We start from the raw sequence: 22,758 nt of genomic DNA, 5'->3' as shown, positions 1-22,758 counted from the left end.
ATTCTCTCTCATCTTTGTTTAACAACCCTCACATTGAGTTAGGTTTTGTTTGTATTTATGGAATCAGATTGAGATGAGCGTAATGAGATGGAATAAAATGATATTCCATTGTCTGAATTATTTAAAATTGGATGTAGCGAAGCAAAATAGAGTGGCACGGATTCCATTCCATTTCATCACTTACCACCATATTCCTTTTGTATCATGCATTGCATAACATTAAAAATCAGTTGCAAGCTTTAAAAATCATTTTTGACTCAAAACACTAGTACATGTGTAGACACATATATTGCATAGGTCGCCACATGTGTTGCAATAATAAAGATTTTAACTTATGTTTATATGTTCTGACTCATGTGTCAATACATGTTATCTACGTGTCGTCACATACAATTTTCACGTCGACACATGTGCTGCATATTTGAAGCTTGTAGGTCTATGTGTCGATACATACGATTTTCAGGTCGACACATGTATTGTAGTTTTAAAGCCCGTGGCTTCTGTTATTCATAGGTCGACACATGACCTGATATGTGCCGACACATACATTTACATAGGTCGACACATGACTTACATGTGTTGACACATACTGCTATTTTTATGAAAATTTGCATTCTTTTTCACATTTGTAAGTTTCTCTTTTGCCTCTAACTTGCACTATTATATATACATCATACATGCATCATTTTTCGTTTTGATGAAACTATAAACACATACTAAGATTGCTCATCATCTTCAACCTTGCATCTATGCATACACACAAACAACATACACATAATCATTCATTATTTGGGTGCCATCTAGACTTGGTTAATAATGTTTAATTTAGGTTGGTTGTAACCTAAGGTTGGGTTGAGAATCATAGGGGATTTCATAAGAAAAACTATGAGGGTTTTTACTAAAAGATCAAGATGTTGATTTGGGGGTTTTCGACAACAGTTACACAATTGGATTTGATTGAGTGAAAGGCTTTAAATAACGCGAGGTTCTTGCAAAGGAGTAGCGTGGGACGATGAATCAATTGGTTATCTTGGGTGACAACAACTTGCAATTTGGATTCGACTGAGTGAAAGCTTTGAAGAACAATGGTTTCTTGCAAAGGAGTAACGCGAGACGGTGAATCAATGGATGTTTGTTGGGTGACTTGATCAAACTCAAATCAAGGGAAGAGAAGTGCAAGGATCAACATCAAACATAAAATTTGTAGGATTGTATTGCTTCACATCTCCTGTAAACAATTTTTTGCATAGTAAGATTGATATCTCAATTCCAAATTGGAATTGGGGGCAGACGTAGCCGTAGCGAGGACAATCCGTGAATTGGCAAAAACAACTCCTCGTGTCCTCTCTCTATCTCTTTATCTCTCACATTAAAATTTTTATTATCAAATTGTTAAACACATTGATTGAGCGATTGATTCGTAACGATTTTCTGTTGATTGTTAAAAGCATTATTGATTTGTTGATTGCCTTACAATCAAATAAATTGTAAGAGGATTTTGAAATCAACAAACTTAAAAGAAAAATCTGAAAAATCAATTGCATGCCAAGTATTCGATAAATTGATACTTTGAGTTTTTCTATTGAATTCATTGGAAATTGGTTGCTTAGGTGATTTCATTAGAACAATTGATTGCGAATTTAATCGGTTAATCTTTTGTATCATTGTTATCATATACTAAAGGTTGTGCGCATATCTGAGGTTCCAATAACCAGTTCGGTTTAGACGACATTCGATCTAAACACGATACTTTCGCTTGCCATAGATTTTTAACGTTTCAAAATCTTTTAAAAAATGTAATTTAAATTTGGGGATCTATTCACCCTCCTCTAGATAAGTTGCCGTCGTTTAACACCTTTCCCTCCGATTTAAACGGAATGAACAACTTGTCTTATTTTGCCGTCGTTCTAATATGCTATATTCCACCAGCTCAATTCCACTCTATTCCATTATGCTCCACTTCATTCTATTCTGCTCCGTTGATTTCATAAATTACAAACACTTAATTGGAGGCAAAGTCAATAAAGTTGCTCTAGCTTTAACTATGAAGATCCAATTTTTAACTAGTTTCCATAATTATATTGATATTCAACATGCATCCAATAATTTTTTAAATGAAATACCATAAGCTTCTTTCCGTAAGAAAAGAAAAAAAAAAAAACAATACTAACCATGCGATTCGTGGCAAAAAGACATGTAAAAATTAGAAAGAGTACAACACCAAAGGTTAAAAAAGTTTGTTACTTGTACAAATAGACAAAAGGGTTTGTTTTGTTACCCCCATTTTACAAAACAAAATCTGACTCGCAGTGCCAAGTAGACAGCGACGCCGTACAGCAACCCATTCCTTCCTCGCCGTGAGTCACCACCACAACCCAACAAATCCAAACCCTAATTCTCATTTCTCCCCAATTTTTCTCCATTTTTCTTCGTTTCACGAAGATTCAACCCTAATTCTCCACAATAATTGCCCCCTTTCAGCCCTCGTGTCACACACACAAGTTCTTATTTTTTATATTTTTCTTTTAATTGTTTAATTTCTATTCCTTTCTTTGTTTTCGACACCTCTGTAGATCAGGTTTCATCACCATGCTTCTTTTTCACCAGCTTTGACGATTCCTCAACGGTAATTTCAACTCATACTCACTAGCTAGCTACCTTTATTTTATTTTTTCCCATAATTTTGATTTTAATTATTCACATTACTGTCTTGTAGAGGTGATTGTTTCACTCTGTGTTCAATTTTGGCTATTGATTGATCACAACTTAATTTTGATAGGACTAAATTAATGTAATAGTGCTGTTGTTAGTTAGTATTGAGATGAAATTGCCGAGAATTACTATGCTGAATTTCTGATTTTTAAGAATTATCAGAGAAAATCAACTTAAAAAAAATTGGATTTTGGGTGTTTTTTTTAGCATTTCATTGGTAGAGTTTATTTGTCAATTTCAATGGAGACTGTTGTCCTTTTAGCTGGCTTGTGATGTAAGTTATGTTGTTGGTGCAGAATGGTTTAGTGTATAAAATTTTGAAAGGTACTTATCTGTTAAAAGCATGAGTAGCAGTGACGTAGACAAATCGTTAAAAGAAAAGGAGCCGAAGACTCCTCCAGTGGCTACATCACAGGTCTTTGTTGTTTGTTTTTGTTTTTGATGGTTTTGTTGTTTGAGTACTTTATGTGTGATGCCAACAACATCCTGTTGCCTTTTCCAGGAGCAGTCTTCAACGGCAACTGGCACTCCGGCAGTTAATCCTGAATGGGCTAACTATCAGGTTTTTGGTGAAAAAGTCTTTGTAATCATACGTCTTTTAATTAATGTCAAACTTGGATTTTGATCCACAATTCTTTCACTCTGCAGGCATATTCTCCTATACCTCCACCTGGATACATGGCATCAAGTCCCCAAGCCCACCCATATATGTGGGGTGTCCAGGTAATTGCCACATAGATAATTATTGATCAATCACAGTTTCCAAGTTCTGAAACGATTTGGTGAACATTTATTACTGTTACTGACGTCACTACTGCTGTTGGTAACTATCAATAGTTTATCCGATTACAATTATCACATATAAGACCTAATGGGACTCAAATTCCTTCAGCTGTGTAAACCAGTGGGGAATGTAGATATTTTTTGGTTTTACTTGACAAGATAGAATCATTATTAAACTGAAATTGGAAGTAGCTTGTTAATTTTTATGTTTGAGCTTTTCTGTTTCAGGATATGGGTATGAATCGTGGTATAAATATCAGTATTTGCACTTTTATTGACAAACATTTTAGAAAATTGAGTAAAGAAGAATTTATCACATATGAAATATAAAAACATAAACATATTGAATTTAAATTGTATGCAATTACAATTTCCATAATTTCCCAAGTCATTTATAAAAATACTCCATAAAATATATCAACTCCACAACTACGGAAAAAGGGATGAAGTGAAACCAGTGATTGCGGAATCGCGAGTCACCTCGTAACATCGTTTGATCCCACTATGTTTGAAGCTCCCTCTCTGCAGCAATTTACATGGGATCGGGACTGGCAGGATTGTTCAATGATTGGGAAAACTGCAGCAATTTCCAGTCAACTTGCGGCCGTATTTCAAGAAATCTGACATGGAGTTTTTTGCAAAAATCCTATTTTCCTAATTGAAGGGATCAGTTGGGTTTTGGAGGAAAATCCAGGAATTTGTTTATGCAATGGTGATGGCCGAGCTGTTTACTGCTTCCTCTCAAGTCAACAATCAGTACAATTAGGGTTTTCTAACTGGGCCTAGCAGGCCCAATTCCTCGTTTTTCTTTGAGGGGATTTGTTGTTGTGACCCATAGTTAAAGTATATTTTTCTTTAACTATACCATTATGTTTAATTGTTTCCTGATTCTTTTTATTGGTCAGCTATTTTTCCTTGAGTCTTTGATGCCCTCCTTTATCTTTATTACTTCTAACTTAATCAATTGACTATTACATCTATGTCATTTTTTTTATTGTTTTCCAAGTCTAATTGTGTATAGCTTGCTACACCAATACTAAAAAATATCTACTTTGAATTGAATTTTCCTCCACGTTTCCTTTGTTTCATTGATGAAATGCTTACATGCAGCATATTATGCCTCCCTATGGCACCCCACCACATCCTTATGTTGCAATGTATCCCCATGGTGGCTTATATGCTCATCCATCCATGCCTCCGGTATTCTTTCGTAGACTGTGCTTTCTTGAGGTTATTGTATTGTAATTGATCGATATGTATAATCTGGACTTCTTTAACAAATATTTGCACTTCTCTATGAATTTATTTAGGGATCTTATCCTTTTAGTCCTTATGCCATGCCTTCTCCAAATGGTATGGTGGATGCTTCAGTGAGTATCTTTGGCCTTCACCTTTTTTGCACTTCCTCTTTGGCCTTTGCACTTTTTCTCTCTCCTGTGCTGGACTTGTCCTTATTCAAGTACGCAGACAGTAACCTATGAATGGAAATGCAGGGAAATACTCCAGGCAGCAGTGAAGCTGATGGTAAACCTCATGAGGTGAAGGAAAAATTACCAATCAAAAGATCAAAAGGAAGTATGGGTAGTTTGAATATGGTTACAGGAAAAAATAATGAACTCGGTAAAACACCAGGGGCATCTGCCAATGGAATTCATTCCAAAAGGTAAGGTGCAGTGTATTGATCGACCTAGTTGTTGAATAATGCCCTCTTCTAGTTGAATGAAAGTAATCCTGTAATCCCTGCATGAATTCCTGTCAAATAATGGTTTTTAGAAATGTAATAATGATTGATATAAGTAGTGGTCTGTGAACTTTCTTTAGATGAGCTAGCATTGCGGGTTTTTTCATATAGCTTCAAAGATGTCTTATACAGACGTTTTATGTGTCAATTTTTACATAGAGGAGCATTGTATGTTTAACTTCTAATGCCTTCAAACACCAGTTACTATATTCATTTTCTAATTTATCAATATTTCTGATTCGTTGCCTTAGTGTACAAAATTTATTGGTAGAGTTGATAGTTGGTGGTTAATCACTTCATCTAAGTCCCTTGAATGCTTCAGTTTGCTATTTATAATTGTATACTGCCTACTACTATTCTGATATGAAAACTTGTATTTACAGTGGTGAAAGTGCAAGTGAAGGCACTAGTGAAGGAAGCGATGAAAACTCCCACAATGTAAGTTCTGTGCCACCTGTTAGTTGTCTACTGCTTGGTCAATATTTCTCCAAATAAGTAGTGACACAACCTTTCATCCATGTTTTCTCTTGCATGCACTTATTATGAAAATATCTCCGCAAATATGAGGATAACATTTTGTTGTAAAACAGCAAGAGCCTATTAATGTTTTTGACATGTTATCGCTTAAAATCATTTCTAACTTGTTCATTTTATAAGAATGTCCAATGTGTTTGAAGAATTGGAAAAGAAAATTAGGGTGCATAGCTCCTACTGCACATCTTCTTGTAGTCTGTTTAAGAATTACTCCAGCTTTAGCACAGTTAGTCAAATATTAAAATGAAATACCTTCACAAAAATGCTACATCCTGTATCTTAAAATGAAAATACCCCCACATTGTGCAATATGTTCATGATCCACCCTGTTTAGAATCTTAGAAAGGTTTAGATTGATCTTTAGAAATGACATCTACTTAATCTTGCTATAAGGGGGCATTCTACATAATAGCATGTATATCTTCACGGTGATGCCTAAAATTATTAGTTTCTCCTGCTGATTTTTCACTGCCTACATGCATGGTATTTATTTCAATAGGTTTTGCAGGATTCTCAATTGAAATCCGGGGAGAGGCAAGATTCTTTTGAAGGTCTGGTATTGTTACATTTGTAAATATTGTGTGTTGATTTGAGTATATCAATACATTATGTTTGTTACAGCTGAAGTGTTTTGCTGTATTACAGATGAGCCGTCTCAAAATGGAAGTTCAGCGCATGCGCCTCAAAATGGGGTACTTAATACACCTCATACAGTCGTTAACCAGACTATGTCTGTCGTGCCTATGTCTGTTGCTGGTCCTCTCGCAGCAGTTCCTGGTCCCACTACTAATTTAAATATAGGAATGGATTTCTGGGGAACTCCAGCTTCATCCACCGTTCCTGCAATGCATGGAAAGGTACCTTCTACTGCAGTTGCTGGAGGGATGGTTAATGCTGGGCCTAGAGATGGTGTTCATTCACAACCTTGGCTACAGGTTAACTTTGTCATCAGGTTATGTTATTTTGCTGCATCATTACTTTGCTAAATCTCTCATCTTTTCTGGCTAACTATTAGGATGAAAGGGAGCTTAAAAGACAAAGGCGGAAGCAGTCTAATAGGGAATCTGCACGTAGATCCAGGTTGCGAAAGCAGGTAATAGAGTTAGCCTTTTCCTACTACTGCCTCATAATTGACATGTATCAAATTAATGTTGGGGTTTGTGGTTTTCAGGCTGAATGTGATGAATTAGCTCAGCGTGCTGATGTTTTGAGTGAAGAAAATGCCTCTCTCCGTGCTGAACTAAGCCGGATCAAGAGTGAGCACGCGAAGGCACTTGCTGAGAATGCAGCCCTCAAGGTGATTTTGAAATCTTGTGTTAGGAGTCTCACATCGGACAATATATGACATGAACATGTGTTTATAAATGGGGGCAATCCTCCCCCCTTATAAACTGGTTTTGTAAGGTTGAGTTAGTCCCAACCATATTTTTTCAGATTGGTATCAAAACCTGAATTAAGATTTGGTGGACCACTTGCTATAAGGTTTCCATTATCGGGTCATCCACTATTTATTTCCATGCAGATGTCCAGTTCTAGGTGTAAGGGGTGTGTTCAAAGTTCTATATTGGATAATATATAACCTGAAAATGTGCTTATAAATGGGGCAATCCCCATCCTACAAGCCGATTTTGGCATGAACATGTTCTTATGTTTTGGTATCTCGATATTGTCTTTTCCGCATACCATTTATATCTAAAAATATTTCAACCCCGATTCAGATAAGGGTCAACAAGGTCTGGTGGACCAAGTGACCATTTCACTTTCAATTTGCATTGCATTCCCAAATTCTTTAAAAGATTTATGCAAATACTAAACCTGCTACCTGATACAAAGATATAATGGTTTTACAGGCGAAACAGGGGGAGATACCGAGGAACGAGGATATCGTGCCGGGCCAGAATGATCAGCATGTGGAGCATGTGGGTGGAGGAGACACTAAACAAAGTGGTTAGAGTTAGACAGAGGCTGTGCAGGGTGTTCATTAGAATCTAGCTTCCTTCTTGATGTTGCTTTTCAGGAAGATAACCTAACCAAATAGCAACAAGTTATTGTTTTTTGAATAGCATCTAGTTAAAATTATATCAAAGTCGATCGATCATATGTAATATTAGGACCGGTTTATCCTATATGGTCCCTCATTCTAAATTTATCTTGCTTTTGACAGCAAAACCCAACCTGTATTGTAGGTTCATGCCTTATCTGCTGCTTCAAATGTTAGTGTTGCGGTAGGTGATAAGGTTTAAAGGGACCCGAGTATTGTCCATTATATGGATTGTGGTGCTTCAGGTAAAACAATTCATCAAACAAAAAATAATATTAGTCAAATTGGTTTAAAACTTAAATTAAATATATCAATTTTCTATAATCAAGTTTTATTTATGAGATTCAAGATAGTATATGAAATTGTATGAGATTTTTATTTAAGACTCTTGGGACCATTGAGATTGACAACAGACAAATGATCGCGACCACTAAGAGATTAATATCTATTTAAAATTTTAAGAGATCAAATATATACTTTATCTTTTGGTCTATTCTTAATAATTGTGAGATGTATTACTCACTTAAAACGTTTTAGGTGTTAGGTCATGCTTAATAAAGATGACATAACCATCTAACTTATTATGTAGTAGCAATAATACAAAATAATCATTCAATGGTGATTTAATTATCTTCTTGGTTTTCTGACTCGTTTTTAAAGTTCAAGTTGATTCTTTATTTTCAAAAGGGTCACTTTGATCTAGGCATGACAACGGGTCGGGGATGGTTTTCACGTCCCCAAACCCGAATCCCCAATCAACTTCTGTTTCTCGCCCCAATCTTAAATGGAGATGGAGAATTAAAATCCAAACCCGTTCTAAACGGGTTTGGGTATCCCCGTCCCGCCACCGTCCATTTAGTAAAATTAATTTTTAAAATAAAAGTATTTACTTTTTCAAAAATCAAATTACATTATAAAACAAAACAATCTCAAAAAATGTCATACATACATTTCAAATATTTTAAAGGGATAATAGCTATTTCCCCCCTGCCATATTAGCGAGGTTTGAAAAACACCCCTGTAAAAAAAAAAATTTAGATTCCCTCCCTAACATATTCAGATTCCTACAAATTGGTCCCTCCCCCCATCCAGTCACCAGAATCTGAATTTTTTTAATAATTTTTTGAGTTATTTTAATTAGTGACATGGAATAGTTGATGAGTTGGCACAGTAATTGAAGGTAGCTGCGGTAAAAAAATTTCATGAGTTCACAACCCTCAATCCTCAATCCCAAACCGAAAACCCTAAAACAAATTAGGTTATTGTTGAAAGTATTTGTGGGTAAATATTTTCTGTAATATATCGTATCCACAGGGATTGGTTAATATCACTGCCGTTCTATAGTTGTTTATTTTGAGTTAGGAAATTTGGTTTGGTTTGTTTTATACTTCTACTAATATCAAAAGCAAATAATAAAATAAAAGCAAGTAAAAGACTTTGTGTTAACAATTAGAGAAATATGTTGAGCCTTTAGGGTTCATCAACCTAATCCTATACAGTTATCAATTAATTCACAATAGAACAATCCGTTGAATTATTATCTTCACTTATCCTCAAATAAGATTCCATGTCTGCAAATCAAATTAGATAAACTTTTACCGGTATGAGATTCGATCTCTCCAAATATCAATATCGATAATAGTAATTAAGAACGATAATTATGAAAACCCAATCACAATTCCATCTCTGCGAATTGGTATTGAATCAATATAGTAACCTAGGGCAAAAGTTAAATCCTTTCTTTCGATCAAAGATTCAACAATGATGTAAATTAAAAGCAAGGTTTCTTATTGATAATAAATTCAAACAATTGTTCACAGGAATTAATCAATGGTAATGTATATTCATAGGTTAACTACTACCTTAGACTCAACAAGGGGGATTTAGCTCTCCATAGACATGAAGAACACACAATAATCAATGGAGGAATTCATCTTCATCAATGGAATGCCTTCAATTGGTAAAGAATCCACCTTCAATTGTTGTTCTCAGCTTCAGAATCAGATAGATCTCCTAATTTCGCTCCAACAAAGTATATCCCACCACTTGGAAAACTAGGGCTTTAAAACAGAACTTTTGGGCTTTTAACGCCGAGGCCGCGGCGCGGCAACGGGCTGGCGCGGCGCGCCCCTCAAACAGAGATATTTTCGCGGCGCGAGGAAGAACTCTCGCGGCGCGACCTTTGCAGAAACCAACTTTTTCCTTTGCCTTTGAGACTTCAAGCTCTCTATCCTCCTCATGTTCTTCTTAAGTTCCAATTTAGCTCAAAACCTGCAACAATAACACCCACAAGTGATTCGATTTGCTTTATACATGAACTAAACTTATTCAGTTCAATTCTTCATAAAAACCTATGGATTCATCACATTTTGCATTGGTTTGGAGACTAAATCACTTCTATTAACACATAAATTTACCATTAATTTACTCCTAACAAACTCTCCCCAACTTAGAGTTTTGTTTGTCCCTAAACAAAATTACTTACCTCCAGTAAAGTTTACCGACAATCAAGCAACAAGTTTTTCAAAAAGTTTTTCTCAAGTGGTTCAATCCAGTAACCAAGTCAAATACTCTTCTTCTACCTGCAAACTCAGAACATCCACATGAAACAAACGTTGAAAGCAAATTACCTCCAGAAGTTCAAAACACTACACAATTGTAATTGAATCAGCACTAATCACTCTCATCAAAAAGTATGATGAATAAAAGAGGGGTTAAACACTCATCCAAACAATTAAATCAACAAAGATCCATATCATACGTTCACCAAATTGCTCGCATCAAGTCTTGTGGAATCTGAGAATCAGAAGGTCTTTCTATGGTTGTAATGTGGTTTAGATTCAAAGAAAAGAAGATAATCAAGGGTTGTTCCTAATACAGGGAAGCATCCAATTCATAACTTATTTCTTTTTCTCTAAAACTCTAATTCCTTTACCTGTCCATCTTTTTTCATTCATAGCTTGGTTTTTCTTTTTCATCTCTTTTTTTTTTCAACATCCGTTATATTCAAACGGTGTTCATTTTTCCAAAATTTTTTTCAAACTACGACTTCTTTTATCTTTCACCAATTACCACATGTACTTACTCCTCTTTTGAATGTGACTCTCCCCAACTTGGAGATCAACCTGTATTTAGATTATATGAATGCTCCCCTACTTTCTAACAAAGGTCAAAGAGACAACACATCACCAAATTTTATGGTTGATGGTCCAAAACCAAAAAAAAATTATTGAGATCAAAACTCACCAGATATTTTCCTTGGTGTATATTATAATGCTTATCTTGACCTCAGGCTCAAAGAATGGTTAGCAAAGGGTCACACTCTCACAGAAGAAAATGAATTGTACATTAGAATAGGCTAAAAGAGCTCTCAGATTCAAACAATTGCCTAAATCACTTCCACAGATTTCCACAGACGATGCAACAACCGGTTTAGCATGATACAAACAAGTCAAAACAATTGATGGTCTCCTGCATATAGTAAACAATGGACAGCTTTCCTCACAATGGTTAAGGCTAAGCTGATCCAACAAACGATGTACCATAAAGAACTTCTGTTAAGAATTTACTAACAACCTACATTTCATGCACACATTAAGAGTTTGAGTTCAAAAATTCATACCTGCTTTGTTACTTATTTGAAAAAGAAAGTGAAACTGAAAAAGTTTGAACATTCACTGCCTACCACTTTCATACATGTTGCTTCATTGTTGATACTTCGCTTGAGATTCTCGCTTTGTTATGGGACTACTCATTCTAAACTGGGGACAAATAACAAACATAAAAGCAAAAAAATTTCACAATGCAAAAGAGTAAATCCACCCCCAAACTTGAACTAAACATTGACCTCAATGTTTCGTAGCAAGCCCGAGAGGATTGACTCACAGAGGGTATTGCAATATCAATTGCCTCTTCCTAGCTTTCACCAGAAAGGTTCCCTTATTATTTCCTGAAATAAAAGTTAAACAAAACAAAACATTAGAAGTGTGGGTTACCTCCCACAAAGTGCTTCGTTTAACGTCGCATGGCTCGACGGTTCATGCTTTCAAGGAACTAAAAATTGTGCATGTTGCTCCACTCCCCCAAAGAAATCTTTTAACCGTTTTCCATTAACGGTTCTCCTCTCTTTTGTCAGTGGATTCTCTACCATAATGGCACCGTGGTCGCATATATCTTTTACTATCAGTGGTCCAGACCGTTTTGTTGTTGCTTTACCCGAGAGACATCTTAGTTTTGAGTTGCACAGGAGTACCTCTTGTCCAACTTGGAAGTAGCTCGGAGGTTGATTTTTGTCTTCCTTGGTTGTTCCTTCAGTTGTATCGATTTGGAAGATATCACTCTTGTTCTTAAGATGCTTCTTGGCCTTGAACAGATTAAATTTTACCTCTTCATCTTGCACCCTTATTTTCATGATCCCTTCATCCAGATCAATCATCATTCGAGCGGTTTTCATGAATGGCCTTCCTAGAATCACAGGTACCTCATGATCTTCTTCCATGTCAACAACCACAAAGTCTACCGGGAAAAAGAATTTGTCTACTTTAATTAGCAGATCCTGAATCACTCCATAGGGTGAAGTGATAGACTTGTCGGCCAATTGTAAAGTCATACTAGTGGGCTTCATCACAATATTCCCTAACTCCTTGACAATGGATAAAGGGATTAGGTTGATGCTTGACCCCAGATCAATTAACCCATCGCCAGTGAAATTACCTCCAATATTTAATGGTAAGGTTACTCGCCCCGGATCGGATTCCTTTCTTGGAGTAGTTCTTTGGATTATAGCACTACATTGAGCATCAAGCACCACAGTTTCTTCATCTATGCATCCCTTTTTCTTTGTGAGCATTTTCTTCATAAATTTAGCATATTTGGGCATTTGCTCTAATGCTTCGGCAAATGGTATGTTTATATGGAGTTGCTTGAAGATGCTCATAAACCTGTTATATTGCCTGGCATTGTCTGACTTTGACGGAGCGTGGGGGTATGGTAGATGTTGGCTTGGTATCACAGGATCTACCTTCTTTGTCTTAGAACTTTTTCTTTTCTCTGTCATCCCTCTTTCTTTCTTGGTCTCATCTATTTCTCTTTCAGCATCTTTGCTCATGGTGCTCACTATGATTTCATTCTCCTCATCTTCCGCAGCCTGATTATTATCCTCTTTCTCGGTATCATTGATTTCCACTTCTTTCTCAGCACCTTTCTTACCGGTTCTAGTCGTCACTGCTTTACAATGCTCTTTAGGATTATCTTGAGTGTTGGCGGAGAATGTTGCATTTGATTGAGTAGTTGCAATTTGTTTAGCCAGTTGCCCTACTTGAGTTTCCAGATTTTTAATTGCAGCTTCCTGGTTCTTCTGATTTGTCATTGACATTTGCATGAATTGATTCATGGTCTCTTCCAACTTAGATTGTCCTCCTTGTTGTTGTGGCGGCGGTTGATTGTATGGTTGAAAAGTTTGTTGCTGGTACCCTTGATTGTTGGGTCTTTGTTGATACCCTTGGTTGCTATTCCTCGGAGGATAATTCTGTTGATATGGCTGATTTTGGTATTGATTCTGCCTTGGTCCTTGAGTGTTGTTCATGTAGTTTACTTCTTCTTCTAGGACTGGTGGACAGAATCCTGTTTGATGATTGCCCTTGCACAATTCACACTTCGCAACTTGATACGAATTAGATACCCCGTTCAGCTCCTTAAGTTGTTGTGGTAGTTTGGACATTTGTTGTGTCAAAATTTCCACTTGTGAAGTTAGCAATTTATTCTGAGCAAGTAGAGCATCACTGTTGTTCAGCTCCAACAATCCGGGTTTCTTATCTCTTACCGTTCGATCATGATTGCCTTGACGATCATTTAGAGCCATTCGCTCTATTATTTGAGTAGCTTCTTCAGGTGTTTTGGACATGAGAGAACCACCAGCTGTAGCGTCCAAAAGTGTCTTGTTTGTAGCTGTGAGACCGTTACGGAACATATGGATTTGGTCAACGTCTGAAAAACCATGTCCTTTGCACTTTCTCAACATAGCTTTATACCTTTCCCATGCTTCATTCAAAGATTCATTACTACCTTGAGAAAATACTGCTATTGCTGTTTTTGCTTCGAAGAATCGGTTTTGAGAGTAAAACCTTTCCAGAAATTTTTCTTCCAATGTGTTCCAATTTGTCATCACTACCTCGGGTTGATCCAGATACCAATCTTTTGCCTTAGATAGCAAAGAGTGTGGGAACAACCTCTTAAATAATGCTTCCTCATCAGCTTGAGCGACACCCGTAGTACCCGCTAACTCATAGAATCGAGTAAGATGCGTGTACGGGTCTTCATGGTCCAATCCGGCGAAAGGACTTGCACAAATCAATTGTATGATACCGGTCTTCAGTTCTGTCGGTCGCCCGTTGGCGGCAGTTCTAGCGAACTGAGGATTGAGTCTTGGACTATTAGCACATGGACCATTAGCAGCCATGTTGCCAACAGTAGGTTGTATTAAAACTTCCTGTTCTTCCTCCGTGAATAGTTCGTGAAAGAAGAATCCTTCTTGCGACTCGTCAATGGTTTCAAGTTGTTGTGACGATGTCGCGGTTGCGTTGTCTCTTGCTTTTGCTATGTTTGCTCTTCTTCGTGCTTTGCTATTTAACCTCCTAGCGGTCCTTTCGATCTCGGGATCAAAAAGAAGTTGATCGCTAGAAACTTTGCTGCGCATACACAATCTTCTGCAAAAACTAGCAAACACGTGAAACAACCAAATAAAAATTAAAACTCAAAATAAGAACTATTGCAATGCGTGCAATATTGACACCAATCCCCGGCAACGGCGCCAATTTGTTGAAAGTATTTGTGGGTAAATATTTTCTGTAATATATCGTATCCACAGGGATTGGTTAATATCACTGCCGTTCTATAGTTGTTTATTTTGAGTTAGGAAATTTGGTTTGGTTTGTTTTATACTTCTACTAATATCAAAAGCAAATAATAAAATAAAAGCAAGTAAAAGACTTTGTGTTAACAATTAGAGAAATATGTTGAGCCTTTAGGGTTCATCAACCTAATCCTATACAGTTATCAATTAATTCACAATAGAACAATCCGTTGAATTATTATCTTCACTTATCCTCAAATAAGATTCCATGTCTGCAAATCAAATTAGATAAACTTTTACCGGTATGAGATTCGATCTCTCCAAATATCAATATCGATAATAGTAATTAAGAACGATAATTATGAAAACCCAATCACAATTCCATCTCTGCGAATTGGTATTGAATCAATATAGTAACCTAGGGCAAAAGTTAAATCCTTTCTTTCGATCAAAGATTCAACAATGATGTAAATTAAAAGCAAGGTTTCTTATTGATAATAAATTCAAACAATTGTTCACAGGAATTAATCAATGGTAATGTATATTCATAGGTTAACTACTACCTTAGACTCAACAAGGGGGATTTAGCTCTCCATAGACATGAAGAACACACAATAATCAATGGAGGAATTCATCTTCATCAATGGAATGCCTTCAATTGGTAAAGAATCCACCTTCAATTGTTGTTCTCAGCTTCAGAATCAGATAGATCTCCTAATTTTGCTCCAACAAAGTATATCCCACCACTTGGAAAACTAGGGCTTTAAAACAGAACTTTTGGGCTTTTAACGCCGAGGCCGCGGCGCGGCAACGGGCTGGCGCGGCGCGCCCCTCAAACAGAGATATTTTCGCGGCGCGAGGAAGAACTCTCGCGGCGCGACCTTTGCAGAAACCAACTTTTTCCTTTGCCTTTGAGACTTCAAGCTCTCTATCCTCCTCATGTTCTTCTTAAGTTCCAATTTAGCTCAAAACCTGCAACAATAACACCCACAAGTGATTCGATTTGCTTTATACATGAACTAAACTTATTCAGTTCAATTCTTCATAAAAACCTATGGATTCATCACATTTTGCATTGGTTTGGAGACTAAATCACTTCTATTAACACATAAATTTACCATTAATTTACTCCTAACAGTTATCTTCTTCTTCTCCCTTCTTCAACAGCAGCCCGAGAAAGTCATCTTCTTCTTCTCATAAGAAAGCTCGATCATCTTCTTCTTTCTACAAGCAAAACCCTCGTTCTTCCTTTGTCGTATTCCCGCTGTTGCGTTCTCATCTTCGTCTTCATGGAAGAAAGCTCAAACACAAGCATCCTCTCTAATGGAAGAACAAGACCCAAATGTGGACACGATCTCCCAATGAAAATGTTTATTTCCAAATCCAAAGCAAATCCAGGGAGAAAATACTGGAAGTGCAAGCACTGGGGGGGTTAGATTCATTAGCTTTCCAATTTTCTATTTCTTCTACTTATTCTGATTTCCAGCTATTTGGAACATAACTGTATTATGTGTTTGCAGAAAGAGGAGGATTGCGAGCTGTTTCTATGGGATGATGAGTATTTTGGAGTGGACGTTTCAAAGGAAGATCGTTTGGTCTGTACGTGCGAGACTGTGGCTCACCAGATTAAGATGCTCACGAAGGAGATCGAAGAATTGAAGATTACTATTGACAACACTAGAAAAGTAGTGAAATTTGTGATATCAATAGTTGCTTGTTACTGTGTGTTTTATGGTATAGGCTTAGGTAGAATGTAAGAATTTATGTTATAGGCTTAGGAAGAATGTAAGAAACATGATTTCATGAATGTCGTGTAACTCAAATTTCTAATGTGAATCAATGTTGCTCAATTATATGTAACAGACCATATTCAATTGTTATTTCAGATTGTTGTGAATCAATGTTGCTCAATTATGTGCCAAATTTACATGCCAAGGTTTATGTGCCAAATTTATCTGCCATAACAGAATGCTTAATAACAGATATCTAATACTTTGATACCATAACACCAGACTGCCATATAAATGCCTTTATTGTGATATCCAATATTGAAAATGCCATAACAGAATCCTTATAACACCAGCTGCTATGATACAATTAAATGCCATAATACAATTTCTTATTGCAGACCAAAACAAATAGAATATTGATAACAAAATGCTCATAACAGAATGCTCATACCACTATAATACTGATAACAGTTGCATTACAATGATCAATAACATGATCATTATATGTTCATTACAAAAAGAGGCATAGAACCAACACATGATCATTACATGTTCATTACAAAAAGAGGCTTAGAAACCACTTGTTCATTACAGCATCAGAAACAATTGAACCACATGTTCATTACAAAAAGAGGTTTAGAAACCTTACAACATCTATTACATATTCATTGCAAACAGTCACCAAAAACAATGAATTCCCCTAATGCCATAAAGTTACAAATAAACTACTGAGTCATTCTTCTTGCAATGTCCTTCCATTTTTCATCCGCATCATCAAGTACCAATGGTGTATCTGAAGTTGAGCCAGGCCCACTAATTTGCCTTGAATTCTTCAAAATCTTAATCCTTTCACTAACCCTCTTCCTCTTAGGCTTGTGAACAGATGCTTTTTTCTTTTTTTTTTTGCAACAGATGCAGTAGATTTAGGTTGATCAGCTGCTATGGTTGTTGTTTCAGTTTGACCATGTGATGCAGGAGCAAGATTGACTGTTGCAGCTTGAACATCTGTAGAGGGTGTGGGATTGCAGACTTGTGATAATTCTTCTTGTTGCAGCATAGCTTCAATTGCAGCATCTATGTCAGGATCATCATAAGTATCAGTAGGTGCAGCTTCCTCATTTCCAATAGGTGCAGCCTCCTCATTTCCAGTAGGTGCAGCTTCCTCATTTCCATTAGGTGCAACTTCATCATTTTCAGCAGGGAGATCTTCCTCATTTCCAGCAGGTGCAGCTTTGGCTCTTGGTGCCTTTCTCTGAAAATCATGCAATGTATTATAAGCAACCAGCTATAAATAACAAGCTATTAAATTGAATAAATGTATTAAGTTGTTTACCTTTCTCTTTAGTGCATTAGGGTTTTGTTCCTTGCTTTTGCATTTCCTTGAGTTATGCCCAAACTGATCACACTTTGTGCATCTATATGAAATACCAGGCCTTCTCATTCTTGAACCAGACTCATCTTGTTCCCTATACCTTAACTTCTTTGGCCTACCAGGTCCTTTCTTAAACATAGGTGGCAACATATCTTCCACATCTACTGATGGCCACATGTCCATCCCATTGATGGGGCTCACATTATGTTCATAACACTTTTGATATGCCTCTCTAGTATAGCACTCATCTACATATGACTCTGGATTCAAACTTTGATAACTCATGGCAGACACAGCATGCATACATGGTATACCCACTAGTTCCCAAAAACAACATGAACATGTTTTTTTCCCAAGATCAACTATAAACTGTTTACCATTGAATGGGTGATGCACCTGCCAGATGTCACCCATACTCCAAGTAGGGAGCCATTGACCACTCATTGAGACTTCCTTGTCTAGCCTCTTCCTAGGCATTGGCATAATATTGTGATTCCACTTACTTAGCTTTTCTAAATTATTAACAATCCTATTCATCAAGTAGTTTCTAATCCACTCACACATTGTGAGGATAGGTTTGTCCCTAACTTGCAAGATTGTACTGTTAAGTGACTCACTTAAATTGTTCATCAATACATCACACTTTGGATAAAAAGAGAAAGAATGCTTACACCACAATCTGGTTGGAACACCCATAAGCCATTCCCATGCCTTCTTGTCAAGGGCCTTCAACTCATTCATCTTTTTCTCCCAAGCTTGAAAATATGTTGCTTTAGCAGCTCCCATTAAGAGATCCCTAATTGCTGCACCACCACCAAACTTTTTCTTAAAATTTGCATAGAGATGTCTAAGACAAATTCTATGCTCAATCTGCTCAAACATTTCTTCAAACACTGCTACAAGTCCCTGTAAGTAGTGGATTAGTCAGGAAAAGGAAAGAACAATATACAACAAGTAAGAAAATAAAGTTGTATAAAAGAGCAAACCTTTTGTTGATCTGATATAAACACATATTTCCTCTCTACACCAACATCTTCCATAAGTAATTGCAGGAACCACCTCCAGCTTTCTTTTGATTCAGTCTCTACAACTCCAAAAGCCAATGGATAATACTGGTCATTTGGATCTCTAGCCACAGCTACTAAGAGTTGACCTCCATACTTTGTTTTAAGATGGCATCCATCCACACCAATGAACGGCCTACAGCCATTAATGAATCCCTTCTTGCATCCATCCAAGCAAAAGTAAAACTTATCAAATCTTGGTTGAATAGTAGGCAGAGGCCTCTCCACATCAATCTTGATAGTATTCCCAGGACATTGTTTTTTAAGCTCTGCTGCATACCTCCATAACATAGTGTATTGCCTAGTTGCATCTCCTTCAACTATTTCTTCAGCCAAGCATTGTGCTCTCCATGCTTTGCCTTTAGTGATACCCACAGCATATTTCATTCTCATTTCAGACATTATTTCAGACACTTTTACCTTTCCCATGGACTTCCTTTTTTCCACCACTAGCTTTGATACCCACTTTGAGTTGGCTGATTTGTTATTTAAAACCCTAGCACAACTATGTGACCCCACCCATGTTTTTAGTTGGTAAGTGTGTCTGTCACCAACTTTACTACACAAAGCCAAAAAACCACATTTGCCCTTACACTCCACCCTAACCCTATAGTTTTCATTTTTTACAAACCTTATCTCTCTTCCATTAAGAACAAACCATTCCCTAATAGCATCTTTGAACTCCACCAAAGAATTAAATTCCATTCCTAACTTGAATTTGAAGTCTTTATTCATCAACTCACTTCTAAACTTTTCATATTTTGGATTCTTTTCATCACCACTTTCATCGGGATCAGAACTGTCCAATTCCTCACTACAATAATCAACATCATCTCTTGGGATATTAGTGGGGATCTTGCTTGAGGTACAACCAAACAGTTTAGATGGAACAGATACCTTGACTTTGGGTGATTGTTCAGTCATCTTGCTTTTCTTGCTAGCACATCTCTTGTAAGCAACTGATTTGCCATTCCCCTCAAGCCTTCTACCTTATGTGGATTTCTCTAATTCCACTTCAACATAATCAGCATCAACTTCAGGGGCTGCTTGTTCTTCCTCGTAACCTTCATTTTCTACTGTTCCCCTCTCTTCTTCACTATCATCAAACAATTTTCCTTCAATATCACTGTCATCACTGCTGCTACTGCTGTCATCATTTTCTTGCATAGGGTTACAACCAGATGGCACAGAAACCTTGCTTACAGTATCCACAACATTGTGTTCAACCCATATATGACCATCGACGTTATTATTGATACAATGTATGGCAATTTCCATAGCTTCTTTGTCATCAGTGACATGGAAGTAACTATCATCAACACCGGGGATCTTCCTCCACAGTCTAAAACCAACATTACCCCAGTCTTTAACTAAACTAAAAGCTTCAAAGTAGCTCCAAGTATCCGGGTCTTGTTCGTGAACAGTAGTTTCGTCCCCACCCTTGTAGAAGATGAACCTTTTTTCACGCACAAATTGACCCCCATGGTGAAATACGACACTGATGGTGGACATTTCTGAAATTTAATATAAACAACTCGCATTAGGGGACCACAAAATTGGATTGGGACCACAAGAGAAGTAAAAAATGTTCAGAACAACTCAATCTTTTAACGCACAAAAAAACAACGTTTATACATGACATACCTTTCAAAACTCAATGCGAGGAAGAGCGTTTGTGCCTTGCTTCAAAAATTGATTTGCAGGTGGTTGATTTTGGTGATGAACATCTGGGTTTAACGTTAACAAGATAGGAAATTTGTGGTTGATTTTGCTTCAAATAATGTTTTAGGGTTTTCGGTTTGGGATTGAGGGTTGTGAACTCATGAAAAGTTTTTACCGCAGCTACCTTCAATTACTGTGCCAACTCATCATCTATTCCATGTCACTAATTAAAATAACTCAAAAAATTATTAAAAAAATTCAGATTCTGGTGACTGGATGGGGGGAGGGACCAATTTGTAGGAATCTGAATATGTTAGGGAGGGAATCTAAATTTTTTTTTTACAGGGGTGTTTTTCAAACCTCGCTAATATGGCAGGGGGGAAAATAGCTATTATCCCTATTTTAAAAAATAAATACAAATCAAATTATTAAAACATCAGCCACATATTTAATAATATAAATTATGAAATATAAATAATACTAATGTACATAATGAAATAAACGGGTCGGGTTTGGGGTGGGTACTAGTGTCTCCATTATCCGACTCGTCCCCATATTTTATAATGGGGAAAAACCCAAATCCAAATCCAGTCAAAACGGGTTTTTCCCGTCAACTTTGGAGCGGGTTCGGGTGAATACCCGCAGATATGAGTTTTGTTGTCATGCCTACTTTGATCTTTTTAACTTTTGTTTGTTTGTTGAAAAAACAATTTGGTTTGATAAATATTCTCATCGGCTTTAGTGACACTATAACGTTAAGATCATGGATGAATATTATATAACATATTATTATCAGGTCTTGCACAATCTCCATGAAGTATGAACAATAACCAGAAAGTATGCAGAGAAAAATTAAGAGGAAGGAGATGAAAAGAGTTTTCATTCTCCGAATACTGTTACACTCTCTATGATCGTTATCTACAAAAGACTTTGCTAACTATTATTTATTCAATGTCTAAAGCCTATTTTCCTTATTTACATTCTAGACCTCTAGTGTCCATGAATCAGACCAATAGCTGGTTAACTACCTCAATATTTAATAAAAAGATTCCAAGGCCCAACAGAGTATCAAACACACAACCTGCACTTCATATACTAGGGCTTCAACCGCTTGGTCATTAATATTTCTTTGTTTAAAATGAGATAATTTATATATATTTGATATCGGTAAATATATACTTTAATAAGAAATAAAACCTTATGTATAAATATACAATATTATATAAATAAGTAATAGTACACTATTTTGTTTATATATATATATATATATATATATATATATATATATATATATATATATATATATATATATATATATATATATATATATATATATATATATATATATATATATATATATATATATATATATATATATATATATATATATATATATATATATATATATATATATAATATTTTAGTTAAAACTAATATATTAATATATAATATTATTTTTAAATAAATTATAATATAGCATACATGCTATATTTATAAATATAAGTATTAAATTTAAATATATTAAGATATTGTATAGATCAATTATATTTTGGATTAGTTATTATTAAGTTTAATATGTTTAAATTTTATATGCACATGTTTTATTATTTTGATTTTTTAAAGAGACCGGGTCAACAATCATGAGGGTTAACTAGTGACCCGCTGGTTCGATCACTAACCCAGTGTTCCAATGCATTGACCGGGTCAATCACCAGTCTGAGTTTTAAAAGACCAATTCAATGACATGCCATCTTCAAGATTGCCTGTGTTGACTGCATTTGCTGCAGAATTGAAAGTAGCAGTCAATTTTGTAAGAACAAGATTTGTTCTGATTAATTATCTTAGTTTTGATGATAACAATAATATGAATTTTGCTTAAGATAATATGGTACTCTAATCCAATGCAATTTCCCTTTCAGGAAATATATATAAAGAGTACGCATAATTCAGCGTTCAGAAGCTTTGTCTCAAATGGTTCAGCATGCAACATCAGAACATGGTCTGGCAAGACATCAGAAGATGGTCGAAGCAGAATCAGAACATGGGTCTATGGAAGCATCAGAAGAACATGAGATCAGAAGCACTGAAGCTCAGAAGATGGTATCACGCTCAGAAGCACTTCAAGGTCAGAAGATCAGAAGATGCTATGCACCAAGCTGTTTGACTCTGATGATATTCAAACGTTGTATTCACAAACATCAGATCAGAAGAAAGTACAAGTGGCAAGCTACGCTGACTGACAAAAGGAACGTTAAAAGCTATTAAAGGC

At 36.2% G+C, this 22,758-nt stretch overlaps 2 protein-coding genes across 6 annotated transcripts; one reads left to right on the top strand and one right to left on the bottom strand.

Annotated features, from left to right (window-relative positions):
- The first annotated feature begins 2,252 nt into the window (after positions 1 to 2,252).
- Positions 2,253 to 7,968, top strand: LOC131641853 (bZIP transcription factor 16-like). 5 transcript variants are annotated; one of them, XM_058912164.1, is made up of 13 exons: positions 2,254 to 2,626; positions 3,009 to 3,127; positions 3,215 to 3,274; positions 3,361 to 3,435; positions 4,606 to 4,695; positions 4,806 to 4,865; positions 4,989 to 5,158; positions 5,620 to 5,674; positions 6,270 to 6,321; positions 6,416 to 6,627; positions 6,786 to 6,863; positions 6,942 to 7,067; positions 7,621 to 7,968. In XM_058912164.1, the coding sequence occupies exons 2-13, from the start codon at positions 3,056 to 3,058 to the stop codon at positions 7,720 to 7,722; spliced, it is 1,152 nt and encodes a 383-aa protein (XP_058768147.1). In that variant the 5' UTR covers positions 2,254 to 2,626; positions 3,009 to 3,055; the 3' UTR covers positions 7,723 to 7,968. The 5 variants fall into 5 exon arrangements, with proteins under 5 accessions (XP_058768156.1, XP_058768147.1, XP_058768134.1 ...); XM_058912151.1 differs by having other exon boundaries at positions 2,255 to 2,626; positions 6,416 to 6,705; XM_058912168.1 differs by having other exon boundaries at positions 2,256 to 2,626; positions 6,279 to 6,321.
- An 8,679-nt stretch (positions 7,969 to 16,647) lies between these two features.
- LOC131645611 (uncharacterized) lies at positions 16,648 to 19,751 on the bottom strand. Its single transcript, XM_058915959.1, has 4 exons — positions 18,750 to 19,751; positions 17,725 to 18,669; positions 17,249 to 17,643; positions 16,648 to 16,744 (listed from the first exon to the last, which is right to left on the bottom strand). Exons 1-4 carry the CDS (start codon positions 19,749 to 19,751, stop codon positions 16,648 to 16,650), a joined length of 2,439 nt encoding a protein of 812 aa, XP_058771942.1.
- Between the last annotated feature and the right edge of the window lie 3,007 nt (positions 19,752 to 22,758).

Source organism: Vicia villosa, linkage group LG1 (assembly GCF_029867415.1).
Source record: "Vicia villosa cultivar HV-30 ecotype Madison, WI linkage group LG1, Vvil1.0, whole genome shotgun sequence".
NCBI classification, from domain to species: domain Eukaryota; kingdom Viridiplantae; phylum Streptophyta; class Magnoliopsida; order Fabales; family Fabaceae; genus Vicia; species Vicia villosa.
This window is presented reverse-complemented; position numbering and strand designations above follow the sequence as displayed.

Coding starts and splice junctions, on each gene's coding strand:
- LOC131641853 (XM_058912151.1), top strand. CDS start 3,056: ATGAGTAGCAGTGACGTAGACAAATCGTTAAAAGAAAAGGAGCCGAAG. Junction 3,128..3,214: donor CTCCAGTGGCTACATCACAG/GTCTTTGTTGTT, acceptor TGCCTTTTCCAG/GAGCAGTCTTCAACGGCAAC. Junction 6,864..6,941: donor GATCCAGGTTGCGAAAGCAG/GTAATAGAGTTA, acceptor TGTGGTTTTCAG/GCTGAATGTGATGAATTAGC.
- LOC131645611 (XM_058915959.1), bottom strand. CDS start 19,751: ATGACTGAACAATCACCCAAAGTCAAGGTATCTGTTCCATCTAAACTG. Junction 18,670..18,749: donor TTATATCAGATCAACAAAAG/GTTTGCTCTTTT, acceptor CACTACTTACAG/GGACTTGTAGCAGTGTTTGA. Junction 17,644..17,724: donor CTAATGCACTAAAGAGAAAG/GTAAACAACTTA, acceptor CATGATTTTCAG/AGAAAGGCACCAAGAGCCAA.